General features: G+C 39.2%; 2 protein-coding genes across 2 annotated transcripts; both read left to right on the forward strand.

Annotated features, from left to right (window-relative positions):
• Positions 1 to 1,360: 1,360 nt before the first annotated feature.
• LOC117527938 (inward rectifier potassium channel 16-like) lies at positions 1,361 to 10,249 on the forward strand. The gene is made up of 2 exons (XM_034190451.1): positions 1,361 to 1,455; positions 9,067 to 10,249. Exon 2 carries the CDS (start codon positions 9,094 to 9,096, stop codon positions 10,222 to 10,224), a length of 1,131 nt encoding a protein of 376 aa, XP_034046342.1. The 5' UTR covers positions 1,361 to 1,455; positions 9,067 to 9,093; the 3' UTR covers positions 10,225 to 10,249.
• A 4,203-nt stretch (positions 10,250 to 14,452) lies between these two features.
• Positions 14,453 to 25,650, forward strand: LOC117528384 (inward rectifier potassium channel 2-like). Its single transcript, XM_034191016.1, has 2 exons — positions 14,453 to 14,602; positions 23,898 to 25,650. The coding sequence occupies exon 2, from the start codon at positions 24,131 to 24,133 to the stop codon at positions 25,439 to 25,441; it is 1,311 nt and encodes a 436-aa protein (XP_034046907.1). The 5' UTR covers positions 14,453 to 14,602; positions 23,898 to 24,130; the 3' UTR covers positions 25,442 to 25,650.
• The last annotated feature ends 1,327 nt before the right edge of the window (positions 25,651 to 26,977 follow it).

Genomic DNA, 26,977 nt, shown 5'->3' on the forward strand with positions numbered 1-26,977 from the left:
GCAGAGAAAGAGCCCAGATGAACAGGGATCCAGTCACTGCAGCATTTACCACCAGTGTGGTGGGATTTTTATCAAGGTTGTCTCCGCTAGATTCACCATGTTCTGTGGGCGGTGCATGGAGCCACTGTGGATGGTCTTCGGCATGCGAGAGCCTGGATGTTATCGGCCACTTGCTGATGACGAACTGGCCATATTTTGCACATCACATATTGCTGGATTTTGGGGAGACCAGTCTGGGATGTCAACTTCTCAAGCGGCCGACCAGAAAGGTATTACTCCTCCATTGATTCTTACCCCAACTCACTATCTCACTATCGGATCTGCCAAAGAAAAATTATTTTCATCTGGGTTTGTTCCATCATTTTAGTTTTAATTTCACACCTGACTCAACCTTTTCACCAGCTTTTGTGACAGTCAACTTTTGAGTAGTCATGCTTTGTTAGCAAGCTAACAATCAACAAGCAGATGTGGGAGCAGAGTATACTGGTAGAGGCAAGGACAATTCATTTTGCCACATAAAGTTTACCATTAACAAGGACGTGAAGGTCATTTAACTACCTGTTAAAGCCTTTTTCCAGTTTTTTTTTTTCTCTCAACCCTTTGCATTTTACAAGGAAGTCAGAAAACCATTAAATGTGTTATGGTTGTATGGCGTGCTGTGATAAACTGGGCTGAATGATTTGTTTGGCTGTTTTACCATAATCTCCTATCTTGTACTTTTCCATTAATTGTAATGTGCACAACGTTTTTGTTGTCGCCTCTAAATGGCAGACTCATGACCTCTTCTTATAAGGTTATCTCTCAAAGGAACAAGTCTTATCTCAGTCTTCACACATGGAAAATCCAACACATGATCAACTGGATATGTTTCACAAGGAGGAGGAGCTTGCATTCCACTTTTGAAATTGTAGATGGTTGTGATACAGTTGTTTTGGTGTTGAGGACCTGTTTGTAACAGATGTTATGGTCACAATAAATATGGCTTAATTGTTAGTGAAGGTTAGCGGTTCAGTTGGGATCTGTCTCTTATCAGATCCCAACCGAGAACAATTGTGTCAAACAAAATACCAGCACCATTGACTGCCTTCACAATACAGGAACAAAGGTTAACTTTCTGTCTAATGAATCATGGAAATTTAAAGGGAAATGACTCAAATAAACATCGCCACGGAATACAAAATGTTATTATATATGTGTATTTTTTTATGACATGGTTTATATTTCATCATCAACATAGAATTGCCAAGGTGTTTTTCATGTGTCATTCCAGAAGGAAGCAATTACTGAGATATCAGGGCCAAATACAACTTTGCCTCAGGACCAGGTCTGCCCCCAACAAGGTCCCAGTCTAAAACTGAACTCGGAGGATAGTTTGGCTGTGAACACTTTGTCTAAGGCTGAGCAGAGCTGATGGACATCTGTGAAACCTGATACATTGTCGTATCTACTGTGCAAGTAAGTTAAATACTGAAACTATACTGTGTTATTAATATTAATTAACTTTTTACAATTTCTTTATTTAAGCTGCATGCATCTTTAAAAATAAAGTTAATGTTGTTTTTCATATAAAAGAGAATATAAGAATTTAGTAAAATCTTAGTTTTTTTTACTCCTGAATGCACACTAAAACTTTATTAGTAATAACATCACTGACCTCCTTCATGACAAATTACTGCCACTTTTGTTGCATTTATGAGTACAGTCACATAATAAGTTTCTGAAAATGTAAATATGCATTAACATACTGTAGGTATAAAACTAGTAATGACATTAAAATAAACAGCCATTAATTTTATTTGTTTATGTACTTGTCCTGGTGTAAAACACATTGTAAAAAGATTTATTTCATTTGACTGGATTGACAGTATGCTAATTTAAAAAAAGAAACTACAAATGCATTATAAACCTAATAGTAAAACAAGGTGTGTATCTGACAGATAATAAACAAGAAAATAGACAATTCTACAAAAGTAAACATCTACAATTTGATATTATCAGTAAACCGTATTGGCAAAATTGTATTTTTCTTGCATTTATAAGAGAAAACACTTGTGAAAATGAAATGTATATTAAGGTCCTTTATGTGTAGAGTTTCCATGTTCTCCCATGTCTGCATGGGTTTTCTTAGGGCACTCCTGTTTTCCCCACCATAAAAAACATGCTAAATAAATAAATAAATAAATACCTAAATAAAATTAATAATAAAATATGTCAAAGCCAAAATAATGAAGTGTATCTCCACACTCTTTAATATAACACAATACAACAATACATGTGAGCATTTCCAAGTTATTGAATATCTCTCGCTCTTCCAATAATCAGGAAGAAATACTGTATAGTAAATTTGTGTAGAATTAGTAATTCTCAAAAATGGATCGCAACTGAAATTTCACATCTTCTTAAGAAAATTCTTCTCTGATCCACTCCACCATGAAGCTGCGTAACTGTTTAAGCAACAGACAAAAGTCGCACAGTGCACAGTCTTGGTGGCTTCCCTCACTTTTCTCCTTTTCAGTGAGTTTTTGAGAACTGTGTACTCAAAAACATAGTCACTCTTAACCCAGATTTTGTTTTAACTTAAATTTCTGAGTTATCATTAATTATTCTTTCGTGTTTTGTAAAAAAGCATTCTCATTACTAAACTAAATTAGTTGATTGCACTATTCAACTGAAATGTTCGGTGCAATGATCATGTTAAGCAGAGTTAACTTTTTGTCTCAAGTTTCTGTAAGGGAGGGGAGGGGCCCATTTTAAATTCTACCTAGCAACACGGTGTGGGCGTGTCCCGTGCGAAGACTCCAGTCATCCTGCTGCTTCTGTTCATGGCTTGCTGTGCTCAAATTCAAAACCTGTGGATTTTGAGAGCAACACATAACTTTCTGGTCAAAATACGGTTCACTGAAAATAGCTTAGTGTTTAAGTGCTGCTTCTTCTTTTTTCTCCTCTCCGCTGTACACAGTGTACACTTGGCTGTGGGTTATTGAAAGAAACACTGACTTAAAGAAAGTGGAATGTAGGCTTCAAGTTAGTTATTTGTTGATAACTTTCTGGAAATTAGTTTAGCCCAAAGAGTGGTCCAGTGAGAACACGTTAGCTAAACTGAAGTTATTTTTTGGCAATATAACTCATCATTTGGTGTGCTATTACTAAATCAAACACATTTCAACTGTTGCTTTTTTTAACATGCACTTAATTTTTTTTGTTTAGGTTTAGTTAATGTATTAAATACTTTTTAAACAAAATTGTAGAACTTAAAATCTATTCAGTTATATTATGTGTCACTTTGTTGCCTTTTTTTAGTAAACATTTGTCACATTTTTTTACAGTAGTTTTAATGCATTTTTTTTTCCTGTTTTTACTTGTCTTTTGGTTGACAAGGTGTTCATGAGGTGTTCCTTTGTAATATTTTTAAAATAAAAGTCTTTGGAACATTTAAATGTATTGTAGCAATCGCCGGCCGGTTGCTAAGACTGTGAACTGTTATGCTGCAGTGCATCATGGGAGTACAGGGTTTTGAGAGTTTTAAGTGTTGATAATGTGTTTCATGTTAGTTTAATAGTGTGGTTAGTGTTACTGATTTATTGAGTTCAATAGTTCAGTTGAGTTAGTCAAGTTTAGTTAAGTGTCTGTTGCCACCATAAGTGAAAAGTGTATTGCGTTTGATGCTTTCCACCATTTTCTAAATGCAAATAAAACGGTACCTCCTTGCGGCAGAGTGCAGAAAAGCTTAGAGCGTCTTGTTCTTCCACACCACTCACCACAGTATTCTTTAATTCCTTCCCTTCCATACACTTTTGTTGAAACAATGCATTATAATCTCAAAATAAAGATGGAGTAGTTAATTAAATTGCAAGAAAAGACATTACTTATATTAAGAAATTGTTTTAACTATTGATTAATAATGTTTATTATGTTATTTGTTATATGTTTACGTATGTTTAATTTAAAATAGTAATTTTATGCACCAATGAGAAATCATTTATGTGAACTAATGAGTAACAACTACTACTGTGATTTGTTAATACAACTTAACCTGATTAGTTTTAGCTTGTGTAAAAACTAAAGTGGTTTAAGGCAACGGGTTTCCACGCAATTTTCTAGTAAACAACTAATTCAGGTTAAGAGTGATAGTACTGTAATGTTTTTTTTTCATCATGATTAATAATAAATGAAGCCCAAGACTTGGGCTTCAGTGATTTGGAAATGTTAATGTGTCCATCACCTGACTTGAAAACTGGCTGTAGAAGTGATGTTTTAGTTGTGTTATTCTGAGGGTGCCCATAATTATCTTTTCCATTAGTTTGACATTTTTACATGATGTATGCTGGGAAAAAAAAAATCTTTCTTTCTTTTTTCTTTCTTTCTTGTTCATTTCTCTAATTTGCATATCAGATTTATCATACTTTGATGAAATTGTAATGTTTAAATCTGCATTTTGTACACAGCAATTTGCTTTCGAAGGTCTCATCCCCTGGATTTAATGTAGATGGAATTGAATTTCTTGACTATGTGAGGAATTTTCCTTTGCTTAAGCTTTCACGTAACCAAAACAGGATCCATTCAGATAACACTAAAATCTAATTTGGATCAACACTGATCCAAATTAGATCAATGTTAAGTGTGAAGAAGAACACATAACACTGTGTTCTTCTGTGGTATAAGGACACAGTGTCTTAACAGTGTAACACAGAAGGTGTCAAATGAACACTTTTGCAGAGTCATTTATCATAAACTGAGAATATCTTCAGCGATGTGTTCTTGGGTGGTACAATTAAGTCATAAAAATTCAAGATAAAATCCAGACGTGTTGACTGGACAGATCCTTGATCATGGGCCTTTGATCATCACCTGTCAGATATATATATATATATATATATAAATTCAAAGTCAGGATATTATATCAATATCACTTTTATAAGTATAAAAGTAATATAATATACTGACTATGATTTTACTAAAAAAAAAAAAAAAAAAAAAAAGAAGAAAGAAAAAATAACATGGCATTGTTAAAGTTTGACTTTTGACATTTTGGAGGTGAAAGCTATTAGTGTGTAATTATTTACCCCCATGAGGTGAACGTGTGCTTAATTACCCGACACAAACCTTTTTAATAGTCAAGGACACCAGGCACACAAGAGGATACAAACATATTTCTGGAAATATTGCTTGAATTCACCTTCTACTCATATTTTGATCTTTCGGCTTATACATAGATCTTAAATAAATACAAACATTACCTGATTTCTGATAGGAGGCTCTATCTGAACACAATAATGAAAGGCTGCTGCTCGCTATTGTTCTGGGTCACATCTGGAAAAGCAACAGACTTGACCAAAACTCAAAACTAAAGCCATAAGCCAACATGATTAAAAAAAAGGCTCTTTCCAGAGCGAAAATAGATTCTCCTGACCCCAAAAACCCTGGTTAATCTTTTTTCAATAGTCATGGCTAAATCTGTACAGAACATTAAAAGCTCAGTACCTGGTCAAAGTCAAGATTGAGAGTTTTTGTGTTTTAGCTCTCAGTACAGTCACAGAAATATTTAACCGTAACTTTTAAGATTTATGTAATTTTATTACATGACAAATTCCCATTTACTTTTTTTTAGATAATTTTAATACAAACCTACCAAATACCTTACATGATGCATATTTATTACTGTAATAAATCCTATTTATTTGAAATGCATAATCTTCAGCTTTATGCATTTATTATTAATAAAATATAATTACTCTAAATCAATAATAATGACTATTACATCACCTATGCCATTTATCTTGTAAAGGTAACATAATTATTATTCAATTCAAACAATATACCTTTATGTATTTTAAATAAATACTGTCATTATTATTGATTTGGAGTAATTATATTTTATTAATACTAAATACATAAAGCTGAGGATTATGCATTTCAAATGAATAGGATTTATTACAGTAATGAATATGAGGTCTGTCCATAAAGTATAGGTCCTTTTTATTTTTTTAAAAAAACTATATGGATTTCATTCATATGTTTTTACGTCAGACATGCTTGAACCCTCGTGCGCATGCGTGAGTTTTTCCACGCCTGTCGGTGACGTCATTCGCCTGTGAGCACTCCTTGTGGGAGGAGTCGTCCAGCCCCTCGTCGGAATTCCTTTGTCTGAGAAGTTGCTGAGAGACTGGCGCTTTGTTTGATCAAAATCTTTTCTAAACCTGTGAGACACATCGAAGTGGACATGGTTCGAAAAATTAAGCTGGTTTTCGGTGAAAATTTTAACAGCTGATGAGAGATTTTGAAGTGATACTGTCGCTTTAAGGACTTCCCACGGTGCGAGACGTCGCTCAGCGCTCTCAGGTGCCGTCATCAGCCTGTTTCAAGCTGAAAACCTCCACATTTCAGGCTCTATTGATCCAGGACGTCGTGAGTGAACAGAGAAGTTTCAGAAGAAGTCTGTTTCAGCATTTTATCCGGATATTCCACTGTTAAAGGAGATTTTTTTAATGAAAGACGTGCGGGCGGATTGCAGCATCGGCTCGCAGCCGCCGCAACGCTCCTCCACAGGAAAAACACCTCTGTTGGAAGCCTTAAGGACAAGTTGGAACATGTCCAGCTGTTAAACAATTTCTCATATACTCACTCCACTGAAAGCCATCAAAAGCCGCCTGGATTTTACAAATGGTTATCAACACAGAGGTGTTTTTCCTGTGCCGCCGCACTGCGCCGGCTGCATCCCAACGCGCGGACCCGTCCGCACGTCTTTCATTAAAAAAAATCTCCTTTAACAGTGGAATATCCGGATAAAATGCTGAAACCGACTTCTTCTGAAACTTCTCTGTTCTCTCACAACGTCCTGGATCAATAGAGCCTGAAATGTGGAGGTTTTCAGCTTGAAACAGGCTGACGACGGCGCCTGAGAGCGCTGCATGACGTCTCGCTCCGTGGGAAGTCCTTAAAGCGACAGTATCACCTCAAAATCTCTCATCAGCCGTTAAAATTTTCACCGAAAACCAGCTTAATTTTTCGAACCGTGTCCACTTCGATGTGTCTCACAGGTTTAGAAAAAATTTTGATCAAACAAAGCGCCAGTCTCTCAGCAACTTCTCAGACAAAGGAATTCCGACGAGGGGCTGGACGACTCCTCCCACAAGGAGTGCTCACAGGCGAATGACGTCACCGACAGGCGTGGAAAAACTCACACATGCGTACGAGGGTTCAAGCATGTCTGACGTAAAAACATATGAATGAAATCCATATAGTTTTTGAAAAAAATAAAAAGGACCTATACTTTATGGACAGACCTCGTATGCATCATGTAAGGTTTATTTGGTAGGTTTGTATTAAAATTATCTAAAAAAGTAAATGGGAATTTGTCATGTAATAAAATTACATAAATCTTAAAAGTTAGGGTTAAATATTTCTGTGAGTGTATATAAAGGGACAAAATGCACGGCCTCAGGTACAAGATAACGTGTTTAAGTAAACAAAGATTGTCATTTTATATCACAGTTGAATCAACACTTTACGGTGCTGAAGTGTACTTTGTGGTAAACATTTTGTAAAACACAAAATTATATGTGCTAAACAGCTCACTAAAGTTCATGTCAGCCTCATGTCATTCTGGTGATACAAACACCAAACTCCTCTGGAAGGGTGAAGGCTATGCGATCACCCCTCTTTGACTGTGATTACAATAGCTCAAAGGCAGTGCAAACATTTTGACTAACTTTTATGGAGATGTGGGCATTATGCCCAGTAAAAGTTGATTAAATGTTGGTGGTGATCTGGATCAGCGTACAATTTTATAGGCTTTATTGCCTTTTTGTTTGATCTCTCTTTTAACATTCTCGCTTCAAGACATCATCAGAATATTTCCTTTGATGTCTGTCTTTCTGGTTGATTGGTTTTCCTTTCCTTTCCAATCAAAACCTAGAATTCCTTGAGGTTTTCATCTGAGCTCTTTGTAACTATTCTTGCTTTATGACATCATCAAAATGTAACTTTTAATCCAATCTTACACTGATGATTTTTGAAACCTGAATTATTTTTTGGTGCCAAAAACAATGGGATAACCATCAGAAAGGTTTTGAACATGTTCAAAATAATTCATAAGAATGAATTGAAAGCCAAAAAAGTGAATAATTGGATGTAATTTGTGAAGATAGCGGTAATATGTGTCTTGTACTGTAATTTTACAGACCGCTTTGGTTCTTAGTTTGTCTATATGTGGCCCTGCAACAGACTGGTGTCCTGTCCAGGGTGTACCTCGCCTCACACCCTATGACTGCTGGGATAGGCCCCAGTCCCCCGTGACCCTTAATTGGACTAAGCTGTTGAAGATGAGTGTGTGAGTGTGTGTGTTACCTGCATGTAATCATAAGAAAAATTGGAATGGACATTGCCACGGGAACAGACCCACCGATGGCATGAGGACTGCTGGATGACCCCTGCCTGTGGCATAACTGCCTGCGTGGACTTCTCATCAAATACATATTCTTTTGTTATTATGTCATGTTGTTTTGATTTCCAGTTTTCTGTTGCTTAACCTTTGTAAAACTTTGTAAAAACCTTGTACTTGTTAGAATGGCCTAAGCAGAGGGTCTCCCCTCTGAGTCTGGTCTGCTTGAGGTTTCTTCCTCAATATCATCAGAGGAAGTTTTTCCTTACCACTGTCACCTGTGTGCTTGCTCTAGGGTTGGTAAGGTTAGACCTTACTTGTGTGATGCACCTTGAGGCAGCTTTGTTGTAATTTGGCACTATACAAATAAAATAAATTATAAAATTATAGTAAGTTTTGTGAACATTAAGGTTTTCATGCAGGTGTTTCAGGAATTAAAGATGTTGTAATGGAACATTTGGTAAATAATCTTTTTTTTGTTTTGTTTTTGTCAGCCAGTTACTTGAAGCCGGTAGTCACAGGCGCACAATGACCTCGGCTGTTTGCTCAGACATGAAGGTTCACCTTAACAAAGCTTTTACAGTTCACTCATATCTAATGAGTGCAAAATGCTGTGGCTATGATTCACTTGTGCCCTCAACCATTGTTTAATTTTTCAGTTTTGATCTGCTCGCTGTTTTCTACAGGACGGGTGAACAGACTCCCTCGACAAAATGGATACAGAGAGGGACGAGCCCGTCACCCTCAACACTTTCTACACTACAGTCCACATCCTGGGTCATCAGCATGCACGACTTCGTTACATGCAGAGGGATGGCAGCTTTCCGGTTGAGTTCCAAAAGGTGCCTGGACACTGGAACCTGTACCTGATGGATATCTTCACTACCCTGGTGGAGATCCGTTGGAGGATGATGCTTCTCATGTTTTCACTCTCGTACATCCTCTCCTGGCTCTTCTTTGGTCTCTGCTATTGGATTATCGCCTATGTGCATGGAGACATCATCAGTGAAACAGACCGACCATGTGTGGAGAATGTGCGCAGCTTCACAGCAGCATTTTTGTTCTCCATGGAGACCCAAGCGACTATTGGCTACGGCTTCCGAGGGATGACTGAGAATTGCATGGTGGCCATCATTGTGGTGACAGTTCACGATGTGTTTAGCTGCCTTCTTGACACCATAGTTATCGGGATTGTCATTGCTAAAATGGCATGTGCCCGGAAGAGAGCTCACACTGTGGGTTTCAGTCACTGTGCTGTGGTCAACCTGCAAGATGGTGTTTTGTGTCTCTCGTGGCGCCTTGGGGACTTCAGACGTAACCACATGGTGGAAGGTGTTGCCAAGGCTCAGCTAGTGCGTTATGTGAAAAAGCCACTGGGTTCCGTTGTGCTGTCATACCAAGATGTGAACATCCAGAGTCGAGACATTGTCCTCGTCACACCAACCACCATTATCCACAAGCTGGAGCCCGGCAGTCCGCTCTACAGCCTGAGCCCTCAAGACCTGCTGGAGGAAGACTTCGAACTGGTGGTGACCTTCACCTATACCAGCGACACTACAGGTATCCTGCACCAAACACGAACCTCTTACACCGCAGCAGACATCCGCTGGGGCCAGCATTTCCAGGACATGCTAAAAGTTGGTAAAAAGCACTACAAGGTGAACTATGCTCTGTTCAACGAGACCACATGGGTGCCGGTGCCCATGCTAAGCGCAGAGGAGTACAACAGAGAGAGGTGTCCACTAGAGAACATCCAGTCCCATCGGTCCTTCAAGGGACCCAGAGAGAACGGCGTCACCAATGCTGACGTCACTGAAGAGGTGAACCAACAGACATGCTTGTAGGAGAAACAGTATTTCTGACAGAAACTCACACCACATCAATAAAACTGTAAATATGTTTATTGCACTATATAGAGAGTTTATATTTTGTATTTTTTTTATAATAAATGCTTACTATCTGGATATGTAAATCTATACTCAAACTGACTATACTATATATAAATTATACTCAAACTTTTGCATAAAAAAAATCATGTTTCAATATATATTGACAAATATTTGTGTTTGTGTCTGAGGATTTTTTTTATTGTATTTCACAGATTGTAGTCATGAAAATATTTCCGGAGTGTTTCATCGTGTGATTCATTTTGTTCACAGTCCTATAGAGGCTCTGAGACCCATTGATGCCCGATTCTGTCACGTGAGGAAGTATGTGTGTGTGTGTGTGTGTGTATATATATATATATATATATATATATATATATATATATATATATATATATATATATATATATATATATATATATATGATGAAATTGTAATGTTTAAATCTGCATTTTCTCTGCAGCAATTTTGCTTTTGAAGGTCTCATCTCCTGGATTTATTGTAGATGGAACTGAATTTCTTGACTATGTGAGGAATTTTCCTTTGCTTAAGCTTTCACGTAACCAAAACAGACTCCTTTCAGATAACACTAAAATCTAATTTGGATCAACACTGATCCAAATCATATCAATGTTAAGTGTGAAGAAGAACACATAACACAGTGTTCTTCTGTATATTATATATATATATATATATATATATATATATATATATATATATATATATATATATATATATATATATATATATACTCCCAAGCCAAGTAAGTGACAGGAGGTTCATTTGACTTTTATTCTCATTTGCTATTTCTGATGTCATAAGGTGAAATGGGTACCCACTCAAAGGAAGAAGATTCCTACAGTGTTCATTTACCCTCAAATCACTATGAGTTCATTTTCATTATTTGATTTCTACTATAATATTCAGTGATATACAAGTCTAACAACAAGTACAGTAGTGTTCAGAATAATAGTAGTGCTATGTGACTAAAAAGATTAATCCAGGTTTTGAGTATGTTTCTTATTGTTACATGGGAAACAAGGTACCAGTAGATTCAGTAGATTCTCACAAATCCAACAACACCAAGCATTCATGATATGCACACTCTTAAGGCTATGAAACTGGGCTATTAGTAAAAAAAAGTAGAAAAGGGGGTGTTCACAATAATAGTAGTGTGGCATTCAGTCAGTGAGTTCATCAATTTTGTGGAACAAACAGGTGTGAATCAGGTGTCCCCTATTTAAGGATGAAGCCAGCACCTGTTGAACATGCTTTTCTCTTTGAAAGCCTGAGGAAAATGGGACATTCAAGACATTGTTCAGAAGAACAGCGTAGTTTGATTAAAAAGTTGATTGGAGAGGAGAAAACTTATACGCAAGTCCAAAAAATTATAGGCTGTTCATCTACAATAATCTCCAATGCTTTAAAATGGACAAAGACGCGTGGAAGAAAACAGAAAACAACCATCAAAATGGATAGAAGAATAACCAGAATGGCAAAGGCTCACCCATTGATCAGCTCCAGGATGATCAAAGACAGTCTGGACTTACCTGTAAGTGCTGTGACAGTTAGAAGATGCCTGTGTGAAGCTAATTTATTTGCAAGAATCCCCTGCAACGTCCCTCTGTTAAATAAAAGAGGTGCAGAAGAGGTTACAATTTGCCAAAGAACACATCAACTGGCCTAAAGAGAAATGGAGGAATATTTTGTGGACTGATGAGAGTAAAATTGTTCTTTTTGGAACCAAGGGCTGCGGACACTTTGTGAGATGACCCCAAACTCTGAATTCAAGCCACAGTTCACAGTGAAGACAGTGAAGCATGGTGGTGCAAGCATCATGATATGGGCATGTTTCTCCTACTATGGTGTTGGGCCTATATATCGCACACCAGGTATCATGGATCAGTTTGGATATGTCAAAATACTTGAAGAGGTCATGTTGCCTTATGTTGAAGAGGACATGCCCTTGAAATGGGTGTTTCAACAAGACAATGACCCCAAGCACACTAGTAAACGAGCAAAATCTTGGTTCCAAACCAACAAAATTAATGCCTCGCAGATGTGAAGAAATCATGAAAAACTGTGGTTATACAACTAAATACTAGTTTAGTGATTCACAGGATTGCTAAAAAAGCAGTTTAAACATAGTAGTTTTGAGTTTGTAGCATCAACAGCAGATGCTACTATTATTGTGAACACCCCCTTTTCTACTTTTTTTTTTAAATAATAGCCCAGTTTCATAGCCTTAAGAGTGTGCATATCATGAATGCTTGGTCTTGTTGGATTTGTGAGAATCTACTGAATCTACTGGTACCTTGTTTCCCATGTAACAATAAGAAATACGAGGGCTGTCAATAAAGTAACGGTCCTTTTTATTTTTTTCAAAAACTATATGGATTTCATTCATATGTTTTTACGTCAGACATGCTTGAACCCTCGTGCGCATGCGTGAGTTTTTCCACGCCTGTCGGTGACGTCATTCGCCTGTGAGCACTCCTTGTGGGAGGAGTCGTCCAGCCCCTCGTCGGAATTCCTTTGTCTGAGAAGTTGCTGAGAGACTGACGCTTTGTTTGATCAAAATTTTTTCTAAACCTGTGAGACACATGGAAGTGGACATGGTTCGAAAAATTAAGCTGGTTTTCAGTGAAAATTTTAACAGCTGATGAGAGATTTTGAGGTGATACTGTCGCTTTAAGGACTTCCCACGGTGCGAGACGTCGCACAGCGCTCTCAGCCGCCGTCGTCAGCCTGTTCAAGCTGAAAACCTCCACATTTCAGGCTCTATTGATCCAGGACGTCGTGAGAGAACAGAGAAGTTTCAGAAGAAGTCGGTTTCAGCATTTTATCCGGATATTCCACTGTTAAAGGAGATTTTTTTTAATGAAAGACGTGCGGACGGGTCCGCGCGTCGGGATGCAGCCGACGCGGTGCGGCGGCACAGGAAAAACACCTCCGTGTTGATAACCATTTGTAAAATCCAGGCGGCTTTTGATGGCTTTCAGTGGAGTGAGTATATGAGAAATTGTTTAACAGGCAGGACATGTTCCAACTTGTCCTTAAGGCTTTCAACAGAGGTGTTTTTTCTGTGGCGGAGCGTCGCGGCGGCTGCGTCCCGACGTGCGGACCCGTCCGCACGTCTTTCATTAAAAAAAATCTCCTTTAACAGTGGAATATCCGGATAAAATGCTGAAACCGACTTCTTCTGAAACTTCTCTGCTCTCTCACGACGTCCTGGATCAATAGAACCTGAAATGTGGAGGTTTTCAGCTTGAACAGGCTGACGACGGCGGCTGAGAGCGCTGCACGACGTCTCGCACCGTGGGAAGTCCTTAAAGCGACAGTGTCACCTCAAAATCTCTCATCAGCCGTTAAAATTTTCACTGAAAACCAGGTTAATTTTTCGAACCATGTCCACTTCGATGTGTCTCACAGGTTTAGAAAAAACTTTGATCAAACAAAGCGCCAAACTCTCAGCAACTTCTCAGACAAAGGAATTCCGACGAGGGGCTGGACGACTCCTCCCACAAGGCGTGCTCACAGGCGAATGACGTCACCGACAGGCGTGGAAAAACTCACGCATGCGCACGAGGGTTCAAGCGTGTCTGACGTAAAAACATATGAATGAAATCCATATAGTTTTTGAAAAAAATAAAAAGGACCGTTACTTTATTGACAGCCCACGTATACTCAAAACCTGGATTGATCTTTTTAGTCACATAGCACTACTATTATTCTGAACACTACTGTATGTCATTGTCCAAATATACCTGAACTATATAAAAGTTAACTGCATTTGAATTTGAAAAATCACCTGGATTCAACGTTAGACTAATAAAATTTTTCCTTAGGTTTCCATAGTTTTAGTAGTCCTGCACTGCCACCTAGTGTTCACTACGCTGACATCTGCAGTGACTATTTTTAGTCACCGTCTGGTAATCAGATGCTCTACAGTCCTGTATATAATATGTCTTTCCAACAGAAGAGTGCTGAATGCAGCCCTTCTTAAGTCTGCCGTTATAAAACTTTAATCAGGGTTTATAGACCCTCAACAGGCGCTGAAGGATCCTATTGGCCGAAGCTGTGATAGGGGGCGGGGAGAGGCGCACGTGCTTTGTTATTTTTTTTTATTTTTTATTTATTTATTTATTTTTTGTAAAGTTCATCTTGGCAAAGGCAAACGTCATCTTCAGTGTTGTTGAAGAGTGCTATGGCACAATTGGTGAAGCTACGTGCACGTATTAAAAAACACAAAGAAGAAAAGAAGACAAACTCTACATGTCGTACACTGGATTATGAGAGCAGAGAGACGCCTGGTGTGTGATTAAAGGACCATCAGGTAGGTCGGAGAAACAGAACACTTCAGCTGGATCCTGCAAATGTCCTTATGTTTTTCTCACTATGGAAACTTTATTTATCTCATGCACGATCATCCTCATTCTGCAAAAGATCCATGCCGATTTGTGCATGCATATGCAACAACAACAACATCAATAATAATATAATACTAATAATATGAAAATATACACTTAGAGATTGGATGGTGTGATCACTGTCTTTAATTTGATGTAATTCTATAACTTATTTGCATGAGCTGAATATGATTATCATGGTGAATATGCTTGTTATTATTATTTGTAGTAGTAGTAGTACAAAAGTAGTATATTTTGAACCTTTATGTTTGTTTACTCAAGACCTATGTAAAAGAATTCCAATGTACTCAAACATTGCATGTGAGTACAAATGGCAAATAGTCTATCTATCTATCTATCTATCTATCTATCTATCTATCTATCTATCTATCTATCTATCTATCTATCTATCTATCTATCTATCTATCTATCTATCTATCTATCTATCTATCTATCTATCTATCTATCTATCTATCTATCTATCTATCTATCTATCTATCTATCTATCTATCTATCTATCTATCTATCTATCTATCTATCTATCTATCTATCTATCTATCTATCTATCTATCTATCTATCTATCTATCTATCTATCTATCTGTCTATCTATCTATCTCGTAGTAGTAATAGTAGTAGTAGTAGAAATAAACCATGTGAAAGAACAACAGAATAAGATGAAGATTTATCATAAAGTGATGTGTGCTTGAAGAGCTTGCAGTGGCTTGTTGAACAGTTCATAGTTATCGATTTATGCAGTTTTATGTAACCACTTTCCATCTGCCTCAGCTTCTGGCTCTCATTGAAAACATGACCAAAAAAAAAAGCATAATAAAAACAAATAATTAAAAAAGTTACAGGTTGTGCAACCTGATCTGTCACTGCACGTGTGCTCACAACCTGCAGCAATGAAACGTGTGGAAATGTTCTGTTAAAGTTATGCAGTGAGAAAAGTAGAGCAGTTTTGTGCTCTGTCAGTGTGCACACCAGCATCAACACTGGCAAAACGTCAGATGTGATACCCACAGGGGTCATTTCCTTTAAAAAAAATCGTGAAAGTAAACACCTGAGTTTATCTTTCACCACACCACCTGATTTCTGTGATTTGAACTAGAGGTGGGCGGATCGATCCTAATATCGATAATATCGATACCAATGCTGGTATTGATATTGAATGATCCTCGTGTAAAAAGATCGATACTCAAGCTTTTTTTCTCTCCCGCAAGCAGATTCATCAAAGTCTACTCTCTGTCTGTAAGAGCAGCGCTGCGCTGTGTCACACAACATGGAGCAGCACAGTCAGCCCTCTACCTCAGGAGATTTTGTTTTAAGTTGTGTTGAGTGATATTTTTTAAACAAAGATGTTGATTGTGATAATAAGGTATTTTGTTGTCACATACAATGTTTGGCGAAATTCTATCCTGGGTCTTTTGGATCTATGAAGCTTAAATATGAAAAAGTATTGGTATTGGTATCGATATCGGCGATACTGGGCCTGTATTTACTTGGTATCGGATCAATACCAAAATTCCTGGTATCGCCCACCTCTAGTTTGAACTACTGTGCAATTTGTATTTAAGCAGAACAAATCAGTGCCCACAATGCTGCAGTGTATGAACCAGACTTTGCATATGGAGGATGAATGGTGTTTTTAATCCAGCTGAAAGTCATGAGCTGTCAGATGTTTTGTATGTTTACGTGAATGGAGCCCTATATTCCCAGCAGGGTTTCTGTGTGCGTGCGTGTGTGAGATGGTGACTATTCCGAGCCGTGACATCACTAATCGAGACAAACAACGATGATGCAGAGGGATTTAGGACAGCATGCCCTCCACATCTTATCCCACATGACTTCAGATCACTTTCAGAACAGATGAATAGACTAAATTATATAACACACATTCTTAACAACCAAAGGTTTTGTTTGGGACATTCTATGGTACGCTTTCAGAAGTATATCAAAGAAGCATCCATGGGTCACTGAAAAGACACTTTTATATATTCTTCAGGCTTTCTAGCCCTTTTTCTCACACACAGATGGAACCATTTGATGAGTGTACAGTTGTTTTGTTGGCGGCAGAGCAGGCAGGTCAGGCAGACCACAGTTTTTCAGAGCCTCTGGGGTTACATTTTAATGGACCTTTCATGGCTCACACAGTGTGTCGATAGTTTTTCTAACACAGCCTCACTCCTCTGTCACATTTGATAAAGTTTGACTCATTGTAAATTTGTTGCTCTATTTAAAAAAAAACTCTTCTGAAGTGCTTGGGGCAATTTCCACCAAACTTTATGTGTGCATAGAACTTGACCCTTGAATTTTCCTTAAAGGGTTTGTTTTAGCAACAATCAAGGCCATTGGGGTCTAAATTTTGGTTTATTGCTCTGTTTGCTCCCCTACTCCTCCCAAGTCCTTTGGCCATTTTCCACCAAACTTGACATGTGGATGACAGATAACCCCAGAATTACCATTAAAGGGTTTGCTTCGGCAATAGTCAAGGTCATTGGCAGCAAAGGTCAAAATTAAGATTCTCAAGCCAGCGTCTAACAAACGTGGCAACCATGTGTAGGTGCGTCTGGAATGGGGCAGCGCAGTCTCACTTCAACCCCTGCGCGATATCATGGAATTTGACCACTTCCGGGGACAGCCTGCCATTGCACAACACAAACACGGCATCACTTCACACGTTTAAGATTATGTACCATTTTGTTTTTGGCTGTAATCACCATAGCGGTCACAAAAAGTGCAGTTAGTTTTCGGTTCCCAGTGGAGAAGGGAAGACAGGGCTAATGGGAGAGGTTGTGTCGGTAGGTTTTATCCTACACAACTAGCCAGAGTAGCTGTGTTCTTTCGCCTGCACAACCGCCATAAACATGTTTGAGGCCTGGGTCATAAACAAACTACAACCGCATCATCACTTTTGCTTTGCATTTTCACTTTGTTTGCCATGTAATTTGCACCAAAAAAATCAGAGAAAGTGCCATGTTTCTGATGGGGACATACAAGGGCTGTCCCTGGATCATAGGAATATTGCATCATATGGGTCATATTTGAACCCTTTAGCGCCCACCCTCAAATGAGGCTGCACTGCGCAATACCTACACAACATGAAATTTACCCAAAAATTAATTACGGGGGTCAAGGTCATTTAGGGTTAATAGTCAAAAGTGAAGTCCACTACATTGGGAACAAATATGGAGGTAGGTGCTGCAATTGCCCAGGCAAAGTAAAATTTGCCAAAGATCAATCATTGGGCTCAAATTCATTGGAGACAAAGGTTACGTTTTTCACTGGGAAATGCACCAAAAACATGGTACTCATATGAGGTGAGTTCTGGAATTCCCCAGGGCAGATCAAATTCTCCAGAGATCAATTATAGGGGTCAAGCACCAAAATTTAACTTTTCACTGCAATTTGCTTTGAACTTGATCTACTGCTCCCCGGTCATTTTGTTGATTTCTACCTAACTGGGCATGTCAATGAAGGTTGATCCCAAAATTGCCAATAATAATAATAATTTTGGCAAAGGTCAAGGTGAAGGAATTCGGTTTTTTTTTTTTTTCAGTCTGATTTGAACCAAAAAAAAAAAAAAAAAACTGGGTTCCAGAACTGCACTGCATGGTAAGTCCTAGCAGAGGTCAGTTATTTGGGTGAAGGTCACAGTTACACACAACCCTTCCACCATGTTTGATCCATATTAGCTTCAGACTGTTTGAGTTAAACACTTAGGAGCTTGATTTTATTTGTTTGTCTGCTATCTATGGCGGCACGGTGGCTTAGTGCTGTTGCATCACAGTAAGAAGGTCATGGTACCATTTTCCCACCTAGGCTGTGTGGAGTTTGTATATTCTTCCCATGTTTGTGTGTCTCCAGGTGCCCTGGCTTCCTCTCACTTCCAAAGCCATGCAGGTTAGGTGAATTGGACACTTTAAACTGATTGTAGGTGCAAGTGAAAGTGTTTGTCTAGACTCTAAATGAAACATTACATTAAATTTAAACAAAATAACAATGATAATAAAAAATAAACAAACCTATTGAAAATAATGCACATAGGCATCATGTAAATCAAGATTAAGTTTTAGTCACAACAGAACTAATAACAATAAAATAAGTATATGCAGTGAAAGATAAAACTGCAGAAAAAAACAGTTACGAAGCAGTAATTAAATGAAGCTTTAAACATCTTTGAAAACATTTTTAAAACATCATTTTTACTAGATGGGAAATGTTGTTCTATTGTATAGCACTTCTATATCATATAGAAAATTTTACTGGGCTGGTTCGAAATTAAAGAGGGTGATATATTATGTTGTGATATATTATGTTTTTTTTTTTTTTTTGTATTTTATTTTGTTATGCACTTTTTGTGTTTGATCTGAAATTGCAATAATAAGAATAAAATAAAAGCAAGAATTATTATTATTATTATTAGCAAATACCCACCCTATGGGTCAGATATATATACATGAAAAGTTGTGTATATGTGTGTGAGTGTGTGTGTGTGTGTGTGTGTGGGGGGGGGGGGGGGGGGGGGGGTGCTGCTGCTGCATACATACATATGCTGCCATTGTTATTGTGATATTATTATTATTATTAAACAAGCACAACAGTAATTCAAAAAGAATGTAATCAAATAAAAAAAGAACAAAATCTGTAAAATGTCAGCAATTGCTTAAGTGATGAAGACCAGGGCCCATATGCTCGGTGCATCTCAAAGTCCTCTCAAAGAGCTCCTAACTTAGCCTAAAATATCCTGGCAAGGACTCCCTGCATAACAGAGACCCAAAAGGTGTCTGAGAGCAACTCTGGGCAAGGAGTTGACAGAAACTCCTATCTTAGTGAGGAGGCAGGGTTGACCCCGTTGCTAGGTATGACGTGGTCCTGTAAGACCTGTGATTGGTTGTCACAGAAAGGGAAGGGGAAATAAAAAATAAATGCACTCTGCACTCCTACATGTGAGTGAACAATCAATCAGATAACTGCATTAATGCGTAATCGTGAAAATAATTTAATGTCATCAAATCAAATCAATTTTATTTATATAGCGCCAAATCACAACAAACAGTTGCCCCAAGGCGCTTTATATTGTAAGGCAAAGCCATACAATAATTACAGAAAAACCCCAACGGTCAAAAACGACCCCCTGTGAGCAAGCACTTGGCGACAGTGGGAAGGAAAAACTCCCTTTTAACAGGAAGAAACCTCCAGCAGAGCCAGGGTCAGGGAGGGGCAGTCTTCTGCTGGGACTGGTTGGGGCTGAGGGAGAGAACCAGGAAAAAGACATGCTGTGGAAGAGAGCAGAGATCGATCACTAATGATTAAATGCAGAGTGGTGCATACAGAGCAAAAAGAGAAAGAAACACTCAGTGCATCATGGGAACCCCCCAGCAGTCTAAGTCTATAGTAGCATAACTAACGGATGGTTCAGGGTCACCTGATCCAGCCCTAACTATAAGCTTTAGCAAAAAGGAAAGTTTTAAGCCTAATCTTAAAAGTAGAGAGGGTGTCTGTCTCCCTGATGTCATGATGATGATACTCATCATAATTAATTTGGAGCGATCGCCGGACCGGTCAGTCAACCTGTAAATTCTTGTGCTGCAATGCATGATGGGATTTCTGGGTTTTGAATGTTGTTATTGTGGTTCATGTTAGTTTAACAGTGTTGTTAGTGTTATTGATTTAAAAAGTGTATCGTGTTTGATGCCGCCCAATCACCGTCTGTGTTGTTTTAACTGAAAAATAAGATCGCCTCCTAAAGACAGAGTACCAAAAAACACACAGTTCACCATAAAATGAATGGTTAAACAGTTAGAAGATGTTTGAACATATCTCATTCACATGCTGATTATCTACATATTTAAAGTGTGTGTGAGTTTATTTTAAGTTCAATGTAAGTACATAATATAATTGTAAATATGTTAAAATTACATGCATGACACAAGAAAGTGAAAACACTTATTTCCATTGTGGTCCATTTAAAAGTCAAATGACAAAATAAAAGTAATCATAAAATAAGATAATATTAATAATACTGATAATAATAATAATAAAAAGAATGATAATATTAATGTGTGAATATGATAACAGCAACCTAAGCAATTTATAAATATATTAAGACAGTAAATTAACATAAAATAATTACGTAAATGAAGCCGGTAGACTCACTGTCATTTTACATACGGAGAATATCTCTGCTTCCTCTATGTCTTTTCCACTAGCTTGTCAGCTTATGATACTCTTAGGCTTTTTAAAAGTCATCCTCATTACTCTTACCAGTTTGGCACCTTAGGAGCTCTCTTAAGGCCTGAGGTGCTTTGCGGACAACTGTCGTCCTACCAAGGAATTCTAAGATTTTTCTTAGAATAACGTCGCTAGGAGCTATTTTTAGCCTTAGGCTGCTTCGTGCATATGGGCCCAGAAGCATACTCTCATGTGCGCCACTAGGTTAGCTTATGGCAAGCTAAAAGTGGGCATTCTCGTTTTGGCCGGACAACTATCCAGAAGATAACTGTAGTTTTAAGAGTGGCCGTAATAAATATTTAAGAAACTTAAAGTTTATGAGCAACTTCCCCTGTTATTGCTCAAGCACACTGTAAACATTGACACGATGGAGTTTGATGCGGAAGAGTTCTATCTGGGAAGCGACACATTCTCTGTATTGTCGCTCCAATGAGAGCTGTCAGGATACTTTAGCTGGGATGGCTGGAGACAAATGCGAGACTGGACACAGAAGTTCTGGTTCAATAAGATGTTTACTGAAGTAATCAGTGGGGTCCTGTACACAAAGAGACAGTCCAAGAATAGCAAACAGATCAAAAACATCAGGCGAGTAGCGTGGTCGAGAAAAACAGGCAGAGGGTCAAAACACATGTGGCAGCAGGACTTGAACAATACAAAGAACAGAGCTAGAAGCGAGGGCACAAGGCGCAACGATCAGGAAAATTATGTGTGGCCTAGACAGAGTGTGACACCCCCCCCACCAAGCACCAAGCGAGACAGACAAGAGAAATAGGGACAGAGAAGCCCAAGCAGGAAACACCCAGCAAGAGAAGTCACACATACAGCACAAACCAACATTTCCCCCAATCACACCATAAAAACAATGCAGGAACTACACAGAAAAGAAACAGAACCCAAACCAAGGCATGACGAAACACTGGATGACACACAGACAAGAGTGGCACGCTGACCAGTGTGGCAAAAGTAGTCTGGCGAGCTCAATCTGTGGGCGAGCTATCCCACAATGCCAAAATAGCAGAGATGTCGATCCAACGAGAGCGGCACGCTGAACAGGGTGGACCAGAAGAGAAAAATCATTATCAATTCAAACCCACCCACACACACACACACACACACACACACACACACAACCACAGGGGTCCTCTTCCACCTCCGTGCTGGTTCATGCCCAGAGATCACGCCACATAGGCAAAATGTTGTAGCTGGTGTTCTGTCACAATACAGGTGATATTGTCTCCCTAAGTAACCATTCATTTGACACAAAGTCATTCCAGCTGTAACCAAAGATCCTCCGAAGAGCCCAGATACCAAAGACATCCAGTTGTTTCCTGGATCTTAATTATCATGACCACTAAAAAAAAAGTTATGCATGGATTTTAGACAAGAAGAACACTGTCGATCTTCTCGATGAATTGCAGATTGCTGACTGAAGGTGTTTCCCAGCTGTCATCTGTGCTAACTGTCTGTATCTCTGCAGGAAAGAGTTTATTAAGGGACAGGCAGAGCTGCTCTTCTCCTTTTAATCTCATCACTCACAGCTTAAACCTGAACTTGATCTGTAATTTGACTCAGTTCCTTACAGACTGACCAGCCTAATTAAAACTTATACTCAACAAAAATATAAATGCAACACTTTTGGTTTTGCTCCCATTTTGTATGAGATGAACTCAAAGATCTAAAACTTTTTCCACATACACAATATCACCATTTCCCTCAAATATTGTTCATAAACCAGTCGAAATCTGTGATAGTGAGCACTTCTCCTTTGCTGAGATAATCCATCCCACCTCACAGGTGTGCCATACCAAGATGCTGATTAGACACCATGATTAGTGCACAGGTGTGCCTTAGACTGCCCACAATAAAAGGCCACTCTGAAAGGTGCAGTTTTGTTTTATTGGGGGGGGATACCAGTCAGTATCTGGTGTGACCACCATTTGCCTCATGCAGTGCAACACATCTCCTTCGCATCATCTGTGAAGAGAACACCTCTCCAACGTGCCAAACGCCAGCGAATGTGAGCATTTGCCCACTCAAGTCGGTTACGACGACGAACTGGAGTCAGGTCGAGACCCCGATGAGGACGACGAGCATGCAGATGAGCTTCCCTGAGACGTTTCTGACAGTTTTTGCAGAAATTCTTTGGTTATGCAAACCGATTGTTTCAGCAGCTGTCCGAGTGGCTGGTCTCAGACGATCTTTGAGGTGAACATGCTGGATGTGGAGGTCCTGGGCTGGTGTGGTTACACGTGGTCTGCGGTTGTGAGGCTGGTTGGATGTACTGCCAAATTCTCTGAAACGACTTTGGAGACGGCTTATGGTAGAGACATGAACATTCAATACATGAGCAACAGCTCTGGTTGACATTCCTGCTGTCAGCATGCCAACTGCACGCTCCCTCAAATCTTGCGACATCTGTGGCATTGTGCTGTGTGATAAAACTGCACCTTTCAGAGTGGCCTTTTATTGTGGGCAGTCTAAGGCACACCTGTGCACTAATCATGGTGTCTAATCAGCATCTTGATATGGCACACCTGTGAGGTGGGATGGATTATCTCAGCAAAGGAGAAGTGCTCACTATCACAGATTTAGACTGGTTTGTGAACAATATTTGAGAGAAATGGTGATATTGTGTATGTGGAAAAAGTTTTAGATCTTTGAGTTCATCTCATACAAAATGGGAGCAAAACCAAAAGTGTTGCGTTTATATTTTTGTTGAGTGTATATTCATCACCTGTGCATAAGTGATATTATTAATATCCTCACAGCATGCACAAAGTTTTGACTTGCTTTTCTGGCTGCAGAGCATACAGTATTTTAAACTGAATATAGAAGGATTTTGTTGCCAACATTGAGTGTCAGTTGTTTAATGACTTTAATGATTGCGCAGTCTGTTATTTTGACAGTAACTACATCTCTAACATGCAACGATCTGTTTCTGCCAGTTATTGAAACTCTTTTTCCCCTTTTCTCTTCTTTTTCCACAGCACACTCCACTGATGGGTTCCGTAATGACAGTGACAGGGGAGTGACCTCAGTGTATCAAAGCCACACACGCCTGCATACGGGCCTGGACATAGACAGGATCTAAGCCTTGTTGTCCACATTTTTGCCTTCAGTTTGTCCTTTGGCTCATTCAAAACTGTTTCTCCAACGCTTTTACCAAAAACTCAGACTGTTTTCCAAAGCAGAAGTGGCTCAGGCCTCCCAGACTGAAGCAATGGGGAGCTCACGAAACCACCGTTACAGCATTGTGTCATCTGAAGAAGATGGCATGAAGATGGCAACTATTGCCACTCCTAATGGCTACGGAAATGGCGATGTGAATATGATGCACACAGCGCACCAGCGTCAGAGTCGCTTTGTCAGGAAAGATGGGCACTGCAACGTGCAGTTCATCAATATGAGTGAGAAAGGCCAGCGCTACCTGGCGGATATCTTCACTACCTGTGTGGACATTCGCTGGCGCTGGATGCTGATCATCTTCTGCCTTTCTTTCCTGGTGTCATGGTTGTTTTTTGGCTTCATCTTCTGGTTAGTGGCACTCTGTTACGGCGACTTGGAGAACGAGACTCAGATATGCGTTTCCAACGTGGACAGCTTTACTGCTGCCTTTTTGTTCTCCGTAGAAACCCAAACCACAATTGGTTATGGTTTCCGCTACGTTAAAGAGGAATGCCCCATCGCTGTCTTTATGGTCGTCTTCCAAAGCATTGTGGGCTGCATCATTGACGCTTTCATCATTGGTGCTGTCATGGCCAAGATGGCGAAGCCTAAAAAGAGGAACGAGACCCTAATATTCAGTTACTACACTACAGTGGCCATGAGGGATGGCAAGCTGTGCCTGATGTGGCGGGTGGGCAACATGAGGAAGAGTCACCTGGTTGAGGCTCATGTTCGGGCTCAGCTGCTTAAATCTCGCACCACCGCTGAAGGAGAGTTCATCCCTCTGGATCAGGTCGACATTGATGTCGGTTTTGACAGCGGCATTGACAGAATCTTCCTGGTGACTCCGATCACCATCGTGCATGAGATTGATGAGGACAGTCCATTCTATGATATGAGCAAACGGGACCTGGAAACGTCAGAATTCGAGATTGTCGTGATTCTGGAAGGGATGGTTGAGGCTACGGCCATGACAACTCAGTGTCGGAGCTCCTACGTGGCCAGTGAGGTCCTTTGGGGCCACCGCTTTGAGCCGGTGCTCTTTGAAGGAAAGAATTTCTACAACGTGGACTATTCTTGTTTTGACAACACATATGAGGTCCCCAGCACTCCCAGCTGTAGCGCCAGAGAACTAGCAGAGAGAAAGTCTGATACATCCAGCTGTCAGAACTCTTTTTGTTATGAGAATGAGGTGGCTCTTGAAAGAGTAGACATAGAAGACAAGTTTGAAGAAGAGAAAATTGGGGAGATTAAGGGTGTTGAGGCTTGTGCTTTCGGAGGCACACGTTTGGCTGCAATGCCAGACTGTGAACACAACGTGGACTCTTTAGACCCGAGGTCTTTGAGAACGGAATCTGAAATGTGACTGCAGGGTACCAGGTGGATTAAAAAGTAGCACAGGTGTACTAGTTTTACATTTTGTCCTGATTTGTAAAATATTTAAAAAAAGATATTCACATGTGGAACACCATGGATCTTCACACTCGATTCCCAGTTGTGCTCCCTGTCTGTGTCATTGGACAAGATGCTTTATATACATTGTTTCAGTCCACCCAGGTTTAAATGTGGTGTTGGCCTGGCATTGACTCTTTCTCTCGTAGACTCTCATCCGCTTCACATTATGGAATCCGGAGATCTGCGACAATGGGCTTCTTCAACAGTTGTGAGGAAAAAGTGTGTTGTGTTGGGGAAAGTAACTTCATTAGTTAATTTATACAGTTATATTTTACAGTTACTTCATACAGGTAGTTCATTAGCAGCTGCGGACACCTTGTCGGCAGCTGCTGAATGTAATTAATAAAGTTACTCATAATCTAATTTGGTTATTTTTAAGATTTAGTACTCAGAAAAGTAACTATTAGTTACTTTGCTGATGAGTTACTTTGCTGATTGCTCAATCTTGCGAGTAACCAAGTTACATTACTCGTTACCTTATTAGTTACATTACTTATTAGTTGCAAGTTTTCAGCAGATTCTAATAAAGTAATTGCATAATGCTGCTAATGAAGTAACTGCATAAAGCAACTAAAAAAGTAACTAAAAAAGTAACTTGTCAAAGTTACTTTTCACAACACTGGTTGTGGCTGCAGGGATAAGATGGGAAAAATAGCTTCAGTCAGTGTGCAGTCTGAGCACACAGACGTCTTGAAATTGATTAGTGCAGACTGCACATTTGATATAACAACTGGTTTAATTTGTGCAAGTTTCATGTAGAAAGACTTTGAGGTCTAAATGTGTACTGTACATACAGAAAGCATTTTTGTTTCACTGCACAGACTTTGCTATTTAAAAAGGAAGATCATGCAGTGAAAAGCTGTGAAATTCATGCATACTTCAGTACAGTGGTACACAGAGATATAAAATTCTTCAGAGGCATCTGGAGCTTGGATCCCCTATCAATGTTTTTAGAACAGTTGTGGTTTATGTTCATATGGGCAAAGCTGAAGATAAATGTGCAGTAAATGTGCTTCATAAGGCTACATCAGTACAATTTAGCTTCAGTTGAAATGTGGTGTCCCCTTGACCTGATACAGTTGTTGGAGTCCTCAGCACTGAGGCCCCTGCATGCTGGATCGTTCCACGAGAAATGCACCACGAGGACAGAGTATTTTTTTTTTAATTTAATGGCCAATATCTAGTTTCATTAATTCAATATTCAGTTTCATTGTGTATGGTGGAGGCAACATCACTTGACTTTGCAAGCTCACATCACTAGCTGGATTTCCATAATAGAATTGGGCAAAAAAAACAAAAACATGATATTTTCAGGTGCGAACAAAAATTGTCAGTGAGATGGCAGTGTTTCCATTGAACAATGGAATGGGACTGCTGCATTTTGTCCTCATGCGACAATTGTCATTCCAGTGAGGCTGTTGTGAGAACTGTAATTCAAGTAGTCATG

Source organism: Thalassophryne amazonica, chromosome 16, assembly GCF_902500255.1.
Source record: "Thalassophryne amazonica chromosome 16, fThaAma1.1, whole genome shotgun sequence".
NCBI classification, from domain to species: domain Eukaryota; kingdom Metazoa; phylum Chordata; class Actinopteri; order Batrachoidiformes; family Batrachoididae; genus Thalassophryne; species Thalassophryne amazonica.